This window comes from Zonotrichia albicollis, chromosome 3, assembly GCF_047830755.1.
Source record: "Zonotrichia albicollis isolate bZonAlb1 chromosome 3, bZonAlb1.hap1, whole genome shotgun sequence".
Taxonomy (NCBI): domain Eukaryota; kingdom Metazoa; phylum Chordata; class Aves; order Passeriformes; family Passerellidae; genus Zonotrichia; species Zonotrichia albicollis.
The window spans coordinates 43,394,640-43,415,402 of NC_133821.1; the positions used below are offsets into that span (position 1 = coordinate 43,394,640).

The following is a 20,763-nucleotide window of genomic DNA, read 5'->3' on the forward strand; positions in this document are numbered from 1 at the left end:
CCCTGGCAGAGGAGGAAATGTTCAGTGGAATCCAACAGGAGAGGAGGTGTGAACAGGTGCAGGGTTGCTGACGGAAGGGGAACCAGATGGAAGGAGCCAGAGCCAGTTTATTTAAAGGAAAAGGCAGAAAACACTGAAAGGCTGTGCGATCAGTGGCTAAAAGTGTGCATGGAAGAAGGTAAAAATTCACAAAGCAAAACTGCACAGTGGGATATCTAGCACTTAGCATAATGGTAGTAATTTGTGAGTTTCGTTTTAAAGTTGCTATTGAAATATGTTTCTTCCTTACTCTTGACAGCATAAAGAAGAGATTTATAACCTGTCCAAAAGGGAAAAAAACCCCAAAAAACCTAACAAAACCACCACCAAAAACTTCAACTGTTATGCTCCCCGTCCATTATTTCTAATATTGCAGGCATCTAATACTGCAGGCAGTTACAATCAAAATAATATTAAAATTATGCCACAGCTGAAAAAATGAATAAAAGGCATATAAGGCTGGATTTTTTATTTTTTTAACTCACTTGTTTGTATCTAGCCCTTGTGACATGTGGGCAGATGAGCATGGTTTTCATTAGGATGTTTTTGTAAGATCTAGAGCAAATCAACAATAGTCAAGTACAGTGTAATGTTAGCACAGTATTTCTCATCTTTTTTGCTTTTGGTCATAAGTCTGTCAGTTTGCTGGAATGTGTGGTAGCTTGCTGTAGGATGGGGTAGAAATCTAGCTTACCCTAGATCAAATTCCCTGAAAATCAAATATTGTCTTTCAAACTGTCATCCTGAAGAAATGCTTTGTTCTGTCAAACAATTCTGCTTCTTCCCAAGCTGTTCTTGTGAGGCTTGGTCCTTTGGAGGCAGGAAAAAAAAACATTCCTTAACTTCTTCTCAATTTCAGCAATAGTAGGGGATAATTATCCACTTGCACATATCAGGCCTGTGGCACCTTAAGTGCAGGTTGTGTGTCCATACCTGCTGTGTGAGAAATGCAGGTAAGTGTGGAGCAGTCACTCCCAGTGCATCTGTGATCGACTGGATCGTTCAGCTGTGCTGAGCTGATCCGGATCAGGTGTGAGCACACAGGCACTTTCCTTTTTAATTAGCTAGAGCATGCAACGCCGTGTTTGTGCTGACTTTATGCCAGCTGCAGGAAGGACAGATGATACCTGATTCAGCATAAAGCTTGCTGGTACAAAGTTAACGTACCAAAAACATTGGGTTTTTGAACAAATTTAAATTGGCAGAGTGAGTTCATAGCAGATCAGGTCTCTACATCATTTAGCTGCATCATTTTTTGATTCAATGGTAGGAGCCTGATGGTTGGATTTACTGTATTAACAAGCTGGCCTTGAAGTACAGAGTCACAGTTATCTGAACCTGGTCTGAGCCCATGCTATTGCTGAAAAGCAAGTCCCTAGAGTGGCAATATAGGGATATGTTTGGCCACATTTGCCAGGTCCTTGCTTCTGCTGCCCCTGAAGAGAGGCACCTGTGTGATCAGGTTATTCAGGGAGTTATTCAGATGGAAAAAGAATAATTTCTTGAAGAATAGGTTTTGTAAGTGCTCATTTTAAGAGGATGAAAAGAAGGACCACACCTCTTATATTGACATTGTCTGCCTTAAATGTGTCCTGAAGCTGCATTGTAAGAGGCTGCTGGTGCCAAATTCAAGAATCACCATATATCAAGAAAATTACTCCTTTTTTTTAAATACAGGGAAAATAATTGGTGTAAATTTGTTTATACAAAACACATACCTGTAAAAATCTTCTGTGTTAAGCAATTATTTCAACATACAGTTATTTGTAAAAGTGGCTAGTGGAACAAAGAATATTCTAGAGAAACGTGCAATATTGGAAATGCTCAGGCTATGTACTAAGACTTCACAGAGATCACTTCTCCCTATGCTGTATTTAATTGTGTGTTTCTATAGGGACTTAGGAGCCAAATACTTCACAATCTGATGGTAATAGTCATGAGAGAATGGATATTTACTTACAAGCCTCATATCTTGATGGCAAATCTTATAAATGTGCCAGAAAATTCAGATTTTGATTCCAAGTCAGTATGTTTGACCTAATATGAAATGTTAATTACTGTTAGAGGCACTTTTTTCTTCTCTAACATTGAAATAGAGGGAAGCTATTGATAATACTTGGTTGTGACTTGAAATACAGAGGACTATTGAGATTGAAGAGAATTTATTGAGGAACTGGTGGTTTTCTGGGTATATCTTGATGGCTATAATGCCAAAAGAGTAAAATCATGTTATAGGCTAGGTGTTTGCAAATTCTTACTGTTATGCTGAATGTAAAGTAAGAAATCCAGTCCTTTCATTTTGTTAACTGACCTCACAGATAGAAGTAGAGATGTAGAAATTAACTGTGTTCAAGGTTCTTTAATTCATAGAAATTCCATAGGAGTAACACTCCGTGTTACTGTATGTCTGTTCCTGTGGTCCTAGATTTTCATCTGTCTCATGCCTACCTGTACCTCCAGTTAGCTGTAGTAACTTCTAAGTACATTTCAAGTATGGTGAGCAAGAGTAGGAATTTTTTTTCACATGCAGCCATTTCTCCTGATGCCTCAGTATGGCTTAAACGGCAAAGTGGAAATTTTGGACTGAAGTGTTGCATTGTTTCTGTAGACTTCTTGTTATTATATAAAGTGGAAATACATACAGAAGTTATAACAGTTCCAGTGGTGTGGCTGCATCCTAAATAGAGAGTTATGTGAAAAAAAATCAGTGGGTGCAAGAAAGTCATATGCACTGTCTTCTGTTTCAGCAAAATTTAAATTCTTATTACTTGAACTCTGGGATACAGGTGACAAATTACCTGTCTTTTGGGGAAAATTGTTGCAAGCTAATTTGTCAACTAATTGTAGTTAGTCTCTTGATGAGTTTGGGAATCTGTATAGAGCTTAACCTTTTCTTTTATTGCCCCCCCCAAATTGTTTCTTATTATTTGAAGTGTTTTTATGAAACAGTAGTAGCAGCCTGGAAGAGTTGTTTTTTCCAGTCTTTCATCTCAAGTAGGGTAGTGAAATTTCATTTAGTTTCATTAACATACTTTAAATGTATTTCTACTTTCAAGTTATTTCTGTAGTACCTTCAAACTTCCTAGATCTATATTTGAAGAGCTGGATCAATTTAAATGCTGAATTTTTCACCCCTTGACCTTTACATTACTTTTCTAATTGCATTTAATGCTTCTCATGATTCTCATTGCTTCTCATGGTTATGAGAAGAAAGCCCTGACATGTCATTATTTTAGGAAACTGTATTTCTCAAGTAATACACGAAACAAGATTTAAGTTTTGTTTGTTTTGTTGGGTTTTTTGAGCCTCAGTTCTCATGAATAGGCCCACATGTATCCTGAGAAAGGATGCAGTCCTTCAAATTCACCAGTTAATTTAATAGTTGGGTTTCTTCAAAATTTGACCATGCAAATATAGATTTTACTGAAGCTCACCAAACACAGTGTGCTGGCTGGGGCAGTTTCCAGAAACTTGAGCTTTCTGCTGAGAAGACCTGGCAGCCAACTCCAGAATCAGCATCCAGTCAGCTCCCAGAAACTGACAAAAAGAGCAACTCAGTGGGTAATTCCCTCAATGGGATACAGGAAGGGCAATTTTTCAGCTCCTTGGAAAGGTTTAAAGAAATGACCTGATCATGATGCTTTTAAAAGATGCTTCTACATAATTCTTGAGGAAGCCTGCACTCATATGTATGTTTTAAATTAATTTTTGCGATAAGAACATTCATTTCATGCCTTTTTTTTGTCTTTGTAAAAACACCAAGAGCCATAAAATCCAATCCACACAAGCACTGAAAAAATCAAAACCTTTATTACAAAAATTCAGATGGCAAAAAAAACCTACAGTGTTTAATAAGAGGAAACCACTAAACACTGTCCAGCTAAGTCCTCATTCACAGCAACCGTAGCTATTAACAAGGTCCTGTTAGATGAAAATTCATAGGCCTTACAAAAGAGGATAACCAAAACAGTCAGTGCTAAACAAAGGTTGCTGGAAGGCTGATTTAAAGGAAAGGGAGAAATCTTGTGACCCTGAGCCTTCTTACTGAGTTGATGTTCTAGAACTCTGTCAATTTAGAAGGTGTGGAAAGCAATAATTTTGAATCATAACTGCATTTAAAACCAGCATGTACCTGTTTACCTGCAGAATTGCATGTCTTACTGTGTTGCATTTTCTTACTTAAATGTTTGAAAATACTAAGATTGGATAGCATATGATAAAAATCAGTAAACACATTCTCTTTTGTAAATAGCTGAATGGGGTACTGCAGTGCTGTTAAATTGAAAGGCTGGTCTGAAAGGAGTTGTAGAAGTTTTACATTAATGGAGAGAATTATTTAATACTATTCCTGGGGAGAATAACTTCTTGGTAAATTGGAGGTTTTTTCCATGTTTGCAGCCCAACCTTTAGACTTGTCTGCTAAACTGAAAAAATAAAAAATGAGGCCTTATTCTTCTATGTATGACATACATACAAAGATACATTAAAAATACAGGGGAAAGAAGTTTTTGAAGTGTGATCTTATTTTGTATACCGTCTCTTATGACCTTTATCATTGTGAGTTTTGAATAGTGTCTGGTAATAAAGTTAGAGATAGCAAAAATTTTCTCATGTGTCCCCTTAGAGAATAAGTCAGGTATTGTGACATCTTGTTTCAGCTTTTATACTTTTTTTTCCTTTTTATCATGAATGTGTGGTTTGTTTGGTTGGGTTTTTCTCCTCCTATACCCTGAGAGAAGAGCAAGGATATGCTCTAATTTTCCATTCTTCCTTTGACACTGGCAGCTGAAATAATAAGATAAAAGAGCCTATGAGAAGGTGATTCAGAAAGCTACTTGTAATGGACAGTCCACTAGACCTGTATTGTGGAAAGTTTGCAAGGCAGACTGCATGAAACACTGCTGAACCTTTGAACCCAAAGTTATTTGGTCTTTAGGGCTTCTCATACATGTAGTCTTTCAAGTCCTACTTTCAAGAGTTTTAATTGATTTGAGTGACTTCATGCAAGATTTTCCTAAAGGTACTGGGAATAAAATGCTTGGGTAACTCTTTAAAACTTTTCCAGTTTGGTAGAGAATCTTCTGCTATACATTTAGTTTCAAAAATACTGGGAGAGAAAGCTCATTTCCTCTGAAAAAGCTACAGGAGCCTTCAGCTGAGTCCTTTCTCTCTTCTGAGGTATTTTGTTGTGCAGTGGCTCACAGTGCTGGCCCACTTGGCCATGTTACCTAGGAAAGAGGCCTGTTCTGGACCATTGAGGCTTGTGGTAAAAGCATCAGCGTTAAACTTGACTGGTCCTCCTGCTGCCCAAGTCTGTGGGTGCAGAGTTCCAGGACTGCTCATCATTTAGACAAGTCTTGTTAGTTTGGATAGCTCAAGCGTTTGGAGCACTAAATGCTCACTACTCCTTAATGGTTTGTGAAGTTCAGGTTAAAACAAGCTTATATGAAGGCTAAAATGCTTTATTGTTATATTTTGATCTGTCATTAATATGAAATGAAGATGTCAAAAGTAATGATACTTTTGACCATGATAACCTCTTGTGTATCATTGAACTGAGATAATTGCTAGAGTGTTTTAATTTGTCCAGTTAAGTTCATAGTCCTTACTAATGGATCCATTAGCTTTTTTAAAAATGCCACATGTTGATCTCATGGAAAAATCAAATAGTCAATATAGGAAGCATGGTTGCTTCAAATTGTAGTTGCTTTGCCTGAAGAAATACTGGCAGCCTCCAGTCAGAGGCCTAATTCTACATTAAGAATCCTCCTGCTTTTTTATTTTTATATTTTTACTGTTACCAAACTGAAAAGACTCCTTCAGAAATACATACTGTTAAACTGTGTAGTGCAATTCAAACTTTTGTCAATCCAAGTTCTGTTTTTTCCTAGTCAAAAATAGATGAACTTTTAGTTATGTCAAATATGACTTTTATGTCACTAGTCTTTACATACTTCCTTTTTCTTTACTGCAAAACCCTTTGGCAGAGAGTGGACTTCTCTTGTAAATGGGTCTGTGATCCAATTTTTGTTTGTTAGTGGTGAGAAAGGTGTTCTGATTTGGGGGCTTATTTTGGTTTGGAGTTTTACTTGGTTTTTTATAATTAAGTTTGATGGCTCAAATTCAGTCAGCATACCTTCATGTTAGTTTTGAGATCAAAGTGAATTTTCACTTTGAATTTTTCACTTTCAGTTGCAGCAAGGATCTTTTTAAAGTTTGCCAGAGATGGCAATTTTCTTCTTCCTGTGCTATAAGCTACAGCTCACAGCGCCTTTTGTTTTGTCAAGAACATTTGAAAAGCACTGCAAACCAATATCGAGTTCATTGAGTTGTGCAAACCAGTTAAATGACTTAACTATGGCTCTTGACAGCCCCAATGCAGGCTTAAAACAGGAGTTTAGAGCTAAAATCTCTGTGGGAAACCTGTGCTTCAGAACAAGGCTCAAGGAGAGCTGGAGCTTCTCCACAGCTGAGTCTTTGGTTGCTTCTGACTTTGTTGCCCAGAAGTGGAAGTTCCCATGAGTTCCGTGTGTCTGCTTTGGTAAAATTGGTCAGTGTTGTGACCCGTCACGTGCATTTTAGTGTGTTTGGTGTTTTGCACTCAGTAGAGCTAGTGTTTGAATTTGAGTAGAGAATAGGCTGGTGCACTTAAACCACTCATCTCCTATATTTGACCTCTATAGATTAAGTTTTTTAAATTTCTGGAACAATTAATCTTTAGCTGTCATTTTTTATTCAGATATTACCTGTGTCATCAAAATTAGTCAGTTGTGTCTTTGCTTTTCATTGCCTCTGTGCTTTCCATTAGTGAATATAAGAAATTTTGGAGCTTTTGTAGGAGGAGACCTCTGATGTCTTTGCACTAATGCTGGAGGGACTAAGGACTGCTTCCTTCTGTATACAGTCCATAGATTTTCTTTTACTCTGAATTGTGAAGTAATTGATTTAAGAAATTGCAATTGGACAGACAGTGTCAAAGCTTCTAGAACTCCTCCAGTATTTGTTGGTTGTAGCAGTGAAGTTACCAATAGATCCTAAAATCTCTTGGGCTGCCTTCTGCACGTGTTATAGTTTCCTTTTTTTCTCTCCATATGTGTATTGAGGAAATTTTTAGTTGGAGGGCAGAGAGATTGAACTTAGAGATCAGGTTCAAGTCAAGGTGTAGATGAAGGACATGCCACTCCATTTAGACAGATTTGGCTCCAGGATATTTTTTTTTTTGCTCCTGAGCAGTTCTAAGCACCTCAGATATTGCTCTGTGTGGCCTTGGATGTGCTTTAATTCCAAAACCTTTTAAGTCCCAAGAAGCTGCTCTTCTGTGTAAGAATTACCTGTTTTCCTAATTTTACAGCTGAGCTTTTATCTGCTGTACAAATTCATCTTCAACCACCCCATCCACACTTCAGCCGCAGGGCACTCACTACACATCCATGGTTTCTGAGCTCCTGCTAGCTTGCTCTGTGCAGTAAGTGGCACAGGTGAGTGTCTCTTTTGGATGGGTCCCCTACACAGGAGAGTGTTTCTGGGGGCAGTGGATTCTCCATTTATTTTGAACTTGCTGGTTAACATGAGATCATCAGGAGGGGCCCTAGCAGTGAGGAATGGACCTTCACAGGTTTGCCTTGGTAGCTTGCTGCATGCTGAAGGTTACCCCCAGCAGAAGGCCAGCCAGCCCGCTGTGTGCCAGATGACTGCACAGCACCCAACTACACACAGCCATCTCACATGAGAGCTATTAAATAAAATACTGTGCTACTGACACTTTCTTCAGCTGAAAGCATCAGAGGAATGTTAGAGGTGCTGGTGGCTTGTTTTTCCTTTAGATTTTTAGCAATCCAGTGCTATAACAACTCTCTGAAGATAAAGTCATTTGTAAAATAAAGGGGTTTGCACAAACTGGTTTCCAGCAAATGTGGGAAAAATATTCTTAGTAATGCTTTCCATATTTGGAGCTTACACTTAAAAATAATGGGAGCATCACTCCTTATGATAGCCCCAATAGGATTACAAAGCAATTCTGAGAGTGATGTGATAAAGTGCTATTCAATATCTGAAATTTCCTTTAAAAATGTGCTTTGTTTCCTTAACGCTCTAATATTTTTGCTATCTAAACCTATTTGCTGTCTTCCCTCAGAAGAAACTGCCTGTGATTTCCAAGGGAGTTTTGCCTAAGGTAGGGCTTGAAACATCAGGACCAGGAATTAGTGTAATGTGACCCACCATTTGTATTGCTTTGGGGTAAATTTGAGAGAGAAGATTTAACATTGTGTGTGTCATGCTGAGATATTGCAATATCTCGGATGGGTTATTAGGCACCAATCCAAAGGTTAAGTGCAGCAACCACATGAGATGTGGCTTTATCCTTACATGATCTGTGCCCGTGTTCTGTTTTGTAGTCCTCTGAAATAGGTAATATCCCTAGAATAAAACGTGTTTTTAAGACTTTTTTGAAGCCTATCCCAAGTTACTAAATGTCATTTCAGTAGAAAGGTGTTTGCTCACATCATTTGAAATCTAGAAATCAATCCTTGTATGTGTGGACTTACTGACGTTTTAAATGTGGATCCCAATGTGCACCAGATAAATATTCACGACCTTTGGGAAAGTCTAGGTATGAATTTGCAGTTCAGGATCTTTTCTAATTTACATGCATATATCTTTTTGGGGTTTTATTTTCCATGCTCTTTTTGCTTGGCTTACACTAAATAAAATGCTTCAATGGAGTGTGGTAGTCTAGCATTTGTTTTGCCTCGGGAGTGGATTGCCCCATCTTGCGTATCTGGTCAAGTAAATTGCTCTCTTGCCTGCATACTTCAATAATAGTACTGGGCTTTAGACCTTCCTGTACAACCCCCCAGTGAGCAGAACCACAAGGGGCTGGGCCTGTGTGGTGCTAGCAGTCTACTCTATTGTCATGGATGCATTCATCTCCTATTTACATAAATTAATAGTTAAAACTTGTTTGGTTGCTCAAGAAAACTCATTAAGCTTTCAGAGTATCTGTATCACGGGCACTGTGGCAATCGCTCCCATTGACTTATCTCCTGCTGATTCACTGGGAACCAGTCCATCTCGGGGTCAGGTCCCTAAGCTTCACTGCAGAACTAACAAATAGCATTTAAAAGAAAATGCAAATAATATGTGCCGTGCAAAGTGAATGTTGGTAAGCTTCCTTATAAAAAAGAGGTTGTGATTAAAATTTTTAAAAATAAAATCCTATTTTTGTCTGCAGGGCTAATTTTCTCTCAGGAAATAGATCATACTTTTTATCCGTTTTCTGCTAGTCGCTGGAGAATGTTTGACATTGTAAGAGAAAGGTCAGTTTGTATAACCTGAAGGAGGAGGAGAATGTATAATGTGAAAAGCTTGGCCAGATTTTTATTATTCTTATTTGAATGTTGTGCTTTACCCTTTTAGTTTATCCTCTTCACTACATGATTTTTATTTTTCTTTATTTCCTATTTGTTGGTTTTTTTGTAGATTGGAGAAAGAGAACATTCAGCACAGCATTAGCAATGAAGCAAAGGCCCGAGCCCTTCAGGCCCAGCAAAGAGAGCAGGAGCTGACACAGAAGATGCAGCAAATGGAGGCCCAGCATGAGAAAACTGGTAGGTGGTAGGGAAAGATTAGAGCCTGGGCACTCACTCACAAGCCAGGCCCACGCCTTACTGTGAAATGACATCAGGAACACCTGTAACCTTTGGCTGGCCGAAGGGAGCAGATGCTAACTACACCGGAGATTCCGAATTACATATTAGTTAGCGTTTAAAAGAGAAAATGGAAAGTATTGCCCACTGTCTGTTGATTTCAGAGTGCTGCTCTCACATCTGCTGCACCATCTGGATTATGAGTTTATTTACCTGTGTTCAAGAAACGTAAAGCTGAGAGAGACCACAACAAAGTAGAAAAACAAAGGGCTTGTTTTTGGCTGGATTTTCAGGCACACATGTTATATAAAGAAAATAGCATCAGAAGCTCTGCGGGAAATGCTCTGAGCTTACAGTTAAAGTCTCCTGAATAGCATTGAACAGTTCCCACAGTACACACATTATAGCTACTCTAAAAGCTTAATGAGTTTGCTTCGGCATCCAAACTGGAGAAAAGCTTTAGCCATTAATCGGTTCTTAATTCACTGTCGCAGCTGGATGTAATTCACTGGCTCCAAATTGATATGTTCCTTTATTTAATCTTTGCAGCCTCAAACATTTTTAGCATTACCATGTGCCTCCCCCACATCCTCAGTCTAGAAGAAAGATGTTTAATCCCTTGCATACTTCAGGTTCTCATAATAGGAGACTTCATTGCATTGACTTAGCCCATCAATAACATCTAACTTTAATCTGGAAGTAAAATGAGTTTTCCAAACAAACAAAAAAGAGCTTTTTGTATTATGAAGTACTATGTCAACAACATTCGTAGAGGTGCATATTATAAATAAACAAAAAAAAAGAATTTTTAAGAGATGAAATCTGTAATCCATGAGCATGGAAAGGAGGAGGAGTTTCAACTGTTAAAGAACATGATATATTTATGTGTTTACAAAATACCATATTTACCAACCAGTCATGCAATATTTCCAGGAAAACTATACAACATACATTAATTATAAGGGGTGTTGGATAATACGTAGGGTAGCAGGCATGCTATTCAATTTTCTGCCTTTTTTTAGTATTATCACAGTACTAGAGGACCTTCTCATGTGTTCAGGGAATGCAAACAGCTACATTATGGCTGCTGCCTACACTGTAGGAGAAGAAAAGAAGCTCTCAGAATAATTTTTTCCTCCTTTAGCCAGCACATCTGCATATGACCACGTGTAATTTTTCACAAGAGAAATGTAATTTACCTTTCTGGTGCATAAATTGTCCCACTATACAAAAATGAAACAATATTGTGTCTGGATCTGTTTTTATACATCTCTAGTAGAATTAGAGGGAGTTGAAAATTATAGTAATTTATAATGTATATAAAGAAAACCTTGTTTATTATGACCCTACACACATACAAGGAATTTGGGCAAGAGTGGTTATGCTTTCATCAATTTTAAAAGCAGAAATCAAGAAAGATAATTTTGCAGTATCTCCCTTTTGAAAGAATAAACATACCTGGATTCTAGGTCATGAGTTTAGGTGCAGTCCAAACTGATAGTAACTGAAAATTACTTTATGAAATGGTTTCATTTCAACTGTCACTGGGCAGTAAGTGAAAATCTTTTCATTTAAGAATAAAAATTACATTATTCATGTTAAGCTCAGAACACAGTAAATAAAAGAACTGCTGTTTTAAGGAGATACTGAAATGAGTCTACAGTGTGAGCATTTGGGTTGCTGGTGTATCCTCTGCACCAGTTGAGCAAGGAAAAGTCTGCTAAAGCATGGCTTGCCAATTTTATTCCTCCTAGAAATGTCAGTGAACTTCTAGCTAAAAAGCAAGCCCACCAGATTAGATATCTAGTCTGCACAGTGATTCTTCTCTTACAAGACCAGATTCAGTGGCAACATTTCTTTAACACTTCAGCTAATTCTGACATAGAGCCTTAATTTGGTAAGTGATGATGTCCAAGTAGCTGAAGTTTAAAAAACATTTCAAAATAGAAGGAACTGGAAGAAAGAAATAAAGAATATATAAAATTGTTTCTATGTTATCTACAAATTTATATAATTGTAATTTCATAGTATCACAATTTTGTGTTTTCTAGTAGAAGAACTGGATTCATTGCTGACCTCCCAGAATACATTCATAGCAAAATTAAAGGAAGAATGTTTTGTATTGGCAAAGAAGTTGGAACAAATGTCAGAAAAGTACAGGTTAGTATATTTTTGTTAACCTGACCCTTTTATTACTAGGACATGCTTCTTTATCTTTTTATTTGTATTTTAATATTTATTATTTTTTATTTTGTCCCAGGTATTACATATCAATGTAATATATGCCCCTTAAAAATTCAGTATAATATGCCCCTTAAGATTTTGTTTCTAACTAATAATTCAAATTTCTTGGACAATTCCAATGTAAAAATTGCATAGTATTTTCTTCCTTGTGTTCATAATCTGAATATGAACAGTAGAAAATTGTTTCTACAATTCAAGTTTATCTGAAGTTATATGAAAAATGCTAAAGATTCAATAATCTCAAACTGTTGTAATTTTATTTATTTACTCTAGTACTCTTTTCACAGTACTACACTACGCACTGGATATTGTCTATAAAATAATTGTCATCAAAATTGCTTGTCATTGATGCTCTGATTCTGATGCTGCTTTTTATCAATCAACAGTAGGTCTAAGTTCAAAGCGATTAAAAACTGAGGAAGGGAGCAACACCTGGAAGTAATAATAATTTAACGAAATACAAAGCTGTGGAGGTATCTGTTCAAAAGTTCTGTAAGACAGAACTATATTCTAAAGAAAACATGAATTTTGTAATTCTTTAGCAGAAATAATTTGATTTTACATTTTTAAGTGTAAAAATAGTATCTGTTGAAATTTTATTGGGGGTTCATATTTAGAGTAGTAAACTGGACTTCAGTGGAGAGTTGGCATTCTGTAGCTTCTGTAAATTGCGTGCAAAGTGAATTTGGTAATTAGGGTTAGTATTCATCTCATGGCCGATGAGAAGTAAGGAAAACACTCAGCAGAGGTAAAATTGGTTTTCAAGACAGAATTCTTCTGCTGGGTGGATTTAATCATCCTTTTGAGGTAATGAAGAAGAGGCAGAACTCACTCAGGGAGAGAGCTCATTTACCCCAGTACCCTCTTCCAAGGAATGGTCAAAGGAGAATTTAGGTAGATGACAGACACACACACACATATATATATGTCTGTAATAAATAAAATTTATGTTTCCCATGTGTACTGTCTCCACTGCCCATCCTACTTCCCACTGAATATAAAGTGTTGACTAGCTGTTAAGTGTCTGAAGTTTGGAGATGAATCCCATCCAGAGTGTTTGGGGAAGAAATGAGAAACTTGAGGGACTGTAAGCAATATTCCCATGCAAGTGTTGTGAGGGATACTTGAGAGAGAAGCAAAGAGAATTTTTCCTCTGAAAAAGAAGAGCTCTTCTGCTAAAGTAATGCAAAATCTAAATGGATTCAAATCATATTATTATTCCAGCAATAAAAAAGCACACAGACTTTGTTGCTAGAGCTCACAGTCACAGACTAGTAACTGTAAAGGATGAAGGAAAGACAGAAAACATACTGTGAAAACACATTATTCTCTGAAAATAAATACTAGAGATTGCCAAGTGTTTCTCCACCTAGCAGCATTAGCTGACTATGTCAAGGACCTGAAAATGGGAAAAGGAGCCCTCTTGCATTTCCAGGAAGTGGTATTTTTTATACAAGAAACTGTAAGGAAGAATGCATGAAAGTGGTTCTGAGAAGTGGTCCTAAAATAGCTTGAGCTTGCCTTCATTGGAGTGGGAGCTGCTGCAATCAGTTACAGGGATAGAGAAATAGGTAGAGACAAAAAAAAGAATGTAAAAATGAGAACAGCAAGGTGGAACTGGAGGTGGTGGAAAATGACAGACTAATATAGATGGCTTCACAAAGTGATGTGATCAGGAGATCAATGCAGAAAATTTTTTTAGCCAAGTTCTAAATGCATGATGGGCACATATCCCTCAGTAGCACCTCTCCAAAAGGCAGTCTTCAGCTCGTTGTCACTGAATGTTGTGTAAAACCACATTATGGTACAGAATGCTGTAGTTTTGTCTTCTGCAAAAAAGCGATAATTTGAGGAAGATTTTATAATTTAGTTCTTATGTACATTAATAAAGGCAGATCACAAAGCAACAGTGTACCCTATTTTCACAGAAAATACTTTTCCATTTTTTTCCATATTTTTGACATTACTATAAATTGAATTTTGGATCCGAATGTGTATTTTCTTGCTGTACTTCTGGAATCTTTGTGCCTTGTTTTCCATGGGTTTAAGATATACCTGTGTGCTACCAATACCATTATTTAATTGGTAGAACACTCAAGCTCTTTTAATAACAGATGCAATAGTAAGGTTTTTTAAATTTTATTTTGTTTGATAGGAAGTGCCCATTTGTAACAAAAGACATTTCAAATTTATCTGTGACAACAATGTATTTCTACAATATCAGCTGAATGATCTGAGTGGCACATATATTTTTATATTTAATGAAGGTTTTCTGAGAAATCTCAGTTGAAGTTTTTGTGTTTATATGTAAGCTGGAACCATTTTTTGAGCTAGTCCCTACACAGAGAGGTGTCAGAAAGACAATGTCAGACGAATTATAAACCCCTCAAGCTGTGCAGAAACAAGATAGTGTCTGTGAAGGTTTTCGTATGCATAGGCATGTTTAAAAATATAGCCCTTTGTTGATTTCTTCTCTGTTTCTCTCTTGTTTTGTTCTTTCTTTCCCTCTGATTGTCACTGTCTGAGTTTCTGGGTTGTAGATTAATGCTTAACACTACCCACTGTGTATTTGTGATTTGCGTTTTGTAATTAAGGGGAACAATGGGAGTCCATTGGGTCTCGTTATATATAATGGTTGGTTTAATTTGTTTCACTTCTATCTTGTTAATTGTAAATTGATCATTAAGATTTGAATTCTAATCTGTCACCAGGGTTGTGAGTATTGAAGCTAGAGCAATGATCCTGGTTTTAATCACTGATGATGAGAAACAAATTTTATAATTTTGGTACATATTGCAGTTCATATATTTTAACACTGTATTTTATGGTGTTATAAATATTGTTAAATGACTTTTAGTGTAGTTTTAGTGTTTGGACTATAATGTATAAATTATATTACTGGTTTGGCAACAGTAGGCATCCAACTGTGTGAGTTTAATTGAAGTAAAGAACACATACCCGGCTGAACTATTTTCCTGCCTGTTTGGTTGACTGCAGTCGTTGCACTCAATACCAGGAGTGAAATGTTTGTTGAAGGTAGCTGTATGAAGATGGGGAACAGTCTGTCTGAAGATTTAGTCATTAAAATTAGATGCAATAATATTGCATCAGCAGAAAATATTTTAGGGCATGTGTTTAATTTCTGTGCAAGTAAACAATTGGTTTTCAGAGCAGGAAAAAGCAGTGTTTAAAAAGCACTGAAATGAAAAAGCTAGTTCAGCGGAGTAAATGCAGCACTGCCACCTTATTTTCAAAAATCAGCTCCTCCTAAAGATATCCTGAGATTGACTTTGAATTTTGACTATTTAACATTTTCACCTTTTTTTTTTTTCTTTTAGTATTTAAGTGGTTTGGAGGCTAACCTGTTTGGGTTTTTTTCCAAGATTGTTCCAGCAAAGATGGTAGATGAAACCTTAAAGTGGTTTTTAAATAGAAGCTGAGGTAGTTAAATGGATCCAGAAGTATTGAGGGGGTTTGTTTCTGTCGTTGCTTCTGCCCCCATCAATTATATTTGATATAGTAACAAGTAAATGAGACTTGGCAAAATCTATTATGCATCCAATTACAAGCATGCATTTTACATTTTCATGTGATGTTGTAGCTTTGCTCTGTGCAGTTTCAAAATAACAATGATTTCATACAGGTCATTTGAGTGTATGAGATCTCAGAAGCACACACAGCTCTGTGACTGCCTGGCTTGTGGGGCCGGCCTGAGTCTGCAGAGGTGCCCCTTCCTGCTGAGTTCAGCTCCAGTGGCAGCACTCCAAATGCCCGCATGCTTCAGTTTCTACTGAGTCCACCACAGCTTATTGCTCAGGCTGTTGGACCCAGAGTAGCTCAGATGGAACAACATCAGCACATCCATGCTCTGCCCTTTAGTTGTGCAGGATGCATCAGACACAGTGATTATTGCACAGATTTCTCTAATTTGCCTCTGTCCCCAGCATTGTGAGTGAACTATCTCTGAAGTTCAGCACTGCATACTTTGACATTTCCCCCCTCTCTTTTCCTGCTGTGATACCTTGGGAGCAGAGTTGTTCAAAAGCATTTACACAGGAGTGGTCCTGGCTGAGTGGAATTTCTACTCCTGTATAAATGTGCTATAGCATTCAGTACAGTTATCAAGCTTAGTACAATTGTGGTGGGTTTGGGGTTTTTATTTAACCCAGCAGTGTGTGAAGTTATTTAAATATCACATAGAATTAGCTGTCTTCTTAATCTTTGGAAACTGAGGTGAATGAAAGGTGCGTTTAAAGATGCAGAGGGAATCATTGACAAGTGACAATGGAAGATTCTTGGTATACAGTCTTGTATTGGACTGGTGTTCTCTCTAATGCTAACACTGAACCTTTTAACATGGACCTAACCATTCTGTCTTTCATATGTGCTGTCCTTCAAAACTTCAGTGTCATTAAATACTTGAGTCTTGGGGGTCAGACTCTTAGTTACATGGAAAGGACATTGTGTTAGTAATGTCATAATTAGAATTTTTTTTTCTGTTTAACTGTAATTACAAAAGATGTTTTAGGAGGAAGCAACACTCATGGTGTGCTTCAAAGCATCGGGCATTTAGAGCTCTATTTTAGAGACTGGAGATTATGATACTAATGGTTTTAATTAATTCATTACTTACTTTGGTTTCATTAATTATAATTTCAGTAGTGTTTTGGTTTTGGTTGATTTGAATTACTTGATCTTTCCAGAAAGACTTTGGGCACCTTCAAGTGTAATGGAGATTAATAAGTCCTTGTGAAACTTGGAGAATTTTATCACCTTGAAAGTTGCTTCTGCTGTTTCCATGAATGAGACAGTCATATATAAATACAAAAATAGAAACAGGATCTCCTCATTGGGAAACCCAACAAATGTGATAATTTACAGTATTCCTACATGGCAAATGCTGTTGCTGAATTTTGCTGGCAAAAAAGGAATGCAGAATTGAATTTAGTCCCATGTCAGGTCTCTTTGAGCTTCTCTGCAGTGAAACTTTGCTTTTATCCACTGGTTGTCTGTCTTACAGTATCAGTATCAAGTGCAGACTGCATTCACATTGTGTGATAACAGTTGGTCCAGCTGGCAGTGCTTTGTTAATGCTGACATTTAAGTTACTAGTATTTCTGTAAAATGGTCGGTGGAAAAATTCAGTTTCTGCTACCTTCCTATAACATCCTGCCCACTATTATGTATCCATCCAGGAAACTCCTGTGCACTGAAGTTTGATGTACAAATCTATCGGCACAATTCTGATGTATTTGTGTGTGATCTTCCTTAATAGAGCTGTAACTCTCAATCTAAATTCAATTACATACAGTCTCGGTCCAAAGTTTCCTTTTCTAAGTTCTTTTAGATTCACAGATGATACCATGCATTGTTCTCTATTTAAACATGAAAAGATCATGTTGTCATTTCTAGATTTGACTTGTCAATGTAACAACATGTTTTTGAAGGAAGAGTATTCCTTCCTCCCTGCATTTTGTTGTATTTTTCAGAATGTCAGTTGTTGTTGCATTCTGTAACAGCCAGGAAGGTAAAGTATTTCTGCTGTAATTGCAGCATATTTAAGTTTATGATTTAAAGATATATCTGAAGCTTTTTAACCTTGAGATATGGAGTGGCAGATGCCATAAATCAAATTTGCTTGCTTTTGATTCGTACTTTCTGATGGTATAGCAGATTCTGACATGTTCTCATTAACCTTTTCCAAAGAGTTAAAATTGTACAAGTGCATAATGTATATTTTATCACTATTTAATCTGAGGTCTTTTCCTGATATTAAGAAACAGCTCATGCCTGTTTCTCCATGGGCTGATGGTTAGAGATGTAGCAAGTAGCAGTCCCAGGTCATTCATGGATCTGGTGTCTCTGCTCACCCGTGAAGAATAAGAATTGCTTAGAAGTGACTAATATTCTTAAAGGCTGTGCTGAGTTTTATGTAGATTAGTGTGTGCCTGTATGATTTGTCCCTTGTTTCTGAAAGTTTAGTTAATTTTCCTCTTAGTGAGGCTTTGGGTTTTTATTGGGAGTGAGTGTTTTTTGGGGGGGACGGGTTTATGGGGGTTTTGTTGTTGATGTCTTTTTAATCTGTGCAATGTTATTTTAGACACAGGAGGTTACTACAGTTTCTAAAACAGTACTACTATTGAGAGTTCAACCTGTGAACTGTTGAGAGTTCAACCTATAAAACAGAGTAAAGGTTGAACAAGGTTTTAGTAACTGTTTTTTAAAATGAAATGTTAGCTTTTGCTAATAAAGAAGTTAAAATGTGTTTTCAAAATGTTAGCCAAATTCTTGCTTAACAAGTATGAATTTACATTTATTGATCTTATTTAACATAGATGTATAAAGCCAAATGGCATGCCTGTTTAAATTAGTCTGAAATTAGCACAGCCAACCTATAATTGAGTGATTGCCAGTGGCATATTTAGAAGATACCCACCAGTATCATATTCTTTTGTCTTGAGATTATCTGAAACAGCATTTGGTTTCTGTAAGTTCTAGTAATAGCTTGTTTATGCATTACATATAAATGTATGAAATTTTATAAATGCTGAAGCCACATATTGATGGCACACTGCAGGATAAAATCTGACAACATCCATCATCGCTTTGTTTTACTTCTGTAGATCTGAAGTCAACCAGCTTAGTCAGGAAAAAGAGTATCTTCATGGCAGATTGGAGAAGATGCAGAAACGGAATGATGAATTGGACCAACAATGTATCCAGCATGGGAGAATGCATGAGAGAATGAAGTCAAGGTAGGAGGTCCTGTTAATCTGTCAGTATGTGATATGCTCAACTGTACCGGTCGTGTTGTGTAAACATAAAAATGACACGAGGTTGTGTGAAAGTAATATTCTTTCCTTATGAAATGACCACTCCTTCCCCCTCCCCAACCATTCTGTCAAGTTGTTTTTTTTAACATCTTTTGCTTGTGCCATTTTGGATAAATAAAAGGAAAGCTTGAACAACATAGTCTTCACAAGAATTTAAACCTAGTACATATGTGTGTGGGCTGCTTCGGCTGTTCTATGCTCTAACTTGTATGAATAGTCTTACCATTTAAAAAAAAAATGGGAGGGGGGAACTGGGAAGGAAGGAGGGAAGAGGTTATTCAGTGATGTGAATGTAGAGTACAGATGTGTGTTCCATTATGCCATGTAATAGTTGTACTTTTGGGGTTTACCATCATTTGTACAAACAGACAAATTTTACTGAAAATCACAGTAACCAGAGAAATACCATTTCCAGGCACCACTAGCCTTTCAGAGAAGCATTGACTTCCTCAGGATGAGCTGGGAGCAGCTGCAGCAAGGCTAGTGTGAAATACTTTCACCAATATCAATTGACTGTTCTGGCCAGAATCTCCAGACTGATAATGGCTTGTGGTGTGATATGGATTAGACTTCCTCAGGGATCACTTTGGAGTCTTTTCCTTTTGGGTCCAGAAAGTTCATCTATGCTTTCTTATTCTGCTTTCCACTCCACATTAAGTGTAACAGGCACTGGAGGTCGTTTTGACGTGCTTGTGGTGGTAGAGGATGAAGTGAAGGAAAGGCTGAGACGTAACTCTGCAAATCCACTCATCCAAGCTACATCTTGTCTGTAGTCAAGGGCAAAATGCAGTTTAACTTTATTTGGACTAGACAGCCCTTACTGGGAAAAATTCTTTTTGCTTTTTTTCATCGTTGACCACCTGAGAGGAGCAGAGCTTGCAAGTATAGCAGCCAGTCCTCTATGCTCATTTCTTTAAAGTACTGATTTTTAATTTTTTTTTTACTGCCATCTCTTTATTCTCTGTCTATAATCTTGTTTCTTGCAAGCACTTCATGTGCTCATCTCAATCATCCAGAACCGCTTCTTTCCTCTTCCCTTTCAGATTTCTGTCTGTACCTCATCCTGTTCTCCTGTAACCTTGGGTTGTCATCATCATTTATAGCTCAGAGAACAGAGAAATTCAAAATGCTGCAACTGTGTCCCTAATCTGTGTAACTACACAGTCTTTCCATTTATCTCACCTCCCTTTTGATTTCTTTAGTTATGGTGGATTCTCATCATATGGAGAACTGAGGATTTGAGGTTATTTTCAGGAGAAAAAATTTTTCCCCCTCTTTTTTCTCCTAGCTGCTCTTCTACAGATTATGAGTATGTAGTAGAATTTAAAAGTGCTTTGCAAGTTTTTAGGGTAACCTTTCCTCTATCTATTTTTATAAATAAGATAGATCTACTGTAAAACGTTGCTCATTCTCTGCTGCAGCAGCAATGATTCTACAGTAGAAAAGACTGAAAGCATTTATCGAGAACACAAAAGTGGTTTGAAAGCAGAGTGGTCATGCTGCAGGCAATGCCTTACCTTCTGCTGCTGTTTTGCAGACAACAGAGAAAACAGGGCAGTAATAGCATTTGTCTTATTTAATATTTTAGAATATGTAAATATGGCAGAGATTATTAGGTGTTCTAAACATGAACAATATACTTTACCAGCATTTTAAGAGATGACTCTTTTAACATATTTTTAATTGTCATCTTGCACTCTATTAATTTAAATTCCAACTAATAAGTGACAAGGCTGATACTCTACACTGCTTTAAAAAAATCAGTGTAATCTAATTTTATTTTTCTATGTGAAAACTGTAGTTGATTTTCAGGATTAATTCCCAAATGCTGTAAATTGGTCATGAAGTTTACAAATCAGTTGGATATATTTATGTTGAAGGATTTCCACTAAATAAAAATAGTGATTTTTCTCTTCTGATTTTGAAAATAGATATCTGACTTTACTATTTAGTGAAAGCAGAACAACAAATAATAATAATGTATTTTGCCTCAGATTTTC

At 36.9% G+C, this 20,763-nt stretch overlaps 1 protein-coding gene across 6 annotated transcripts in view; it reads left to right on the top strand.

Annotated features, from left to right (window-relative positions):
- SDCCAG8 (SHH signaling and ciliogenesis regulator SDCCAG8) overlaps positions 1–20,763 on the top strand; it is a 106,574-nt gene that overhangs the window by 49,546 nt on the left and 36,265 nt on the right. For 5 of the 6 annotated variants that reach the window (XR_001332890.3, XM_026795117.2, XM_014268954.3 and 2 more), the window contains 3 exons: positions 9,520–9,647; positions 11,738–11,846; positions 18,554–18,685. Coding sequence is in view for 5 of the 6 variants with exons in the window: in XM_026795117.2 (XP_026650918.2) it covers positions 9,520–9,647; positions 11,738–11,846; positions 18,554–18,685 (369 nt within the window). In the remaining variant the exon portion in view is untranslated. The remainder of the gene's footprint in view (positions 1–9,519; positions 9,648–11,737; positions 11,847–18,553; positions 18,686–20,763) is intronic. The other variant, XM_074537260.1, reaches the window with a different exon arrangement.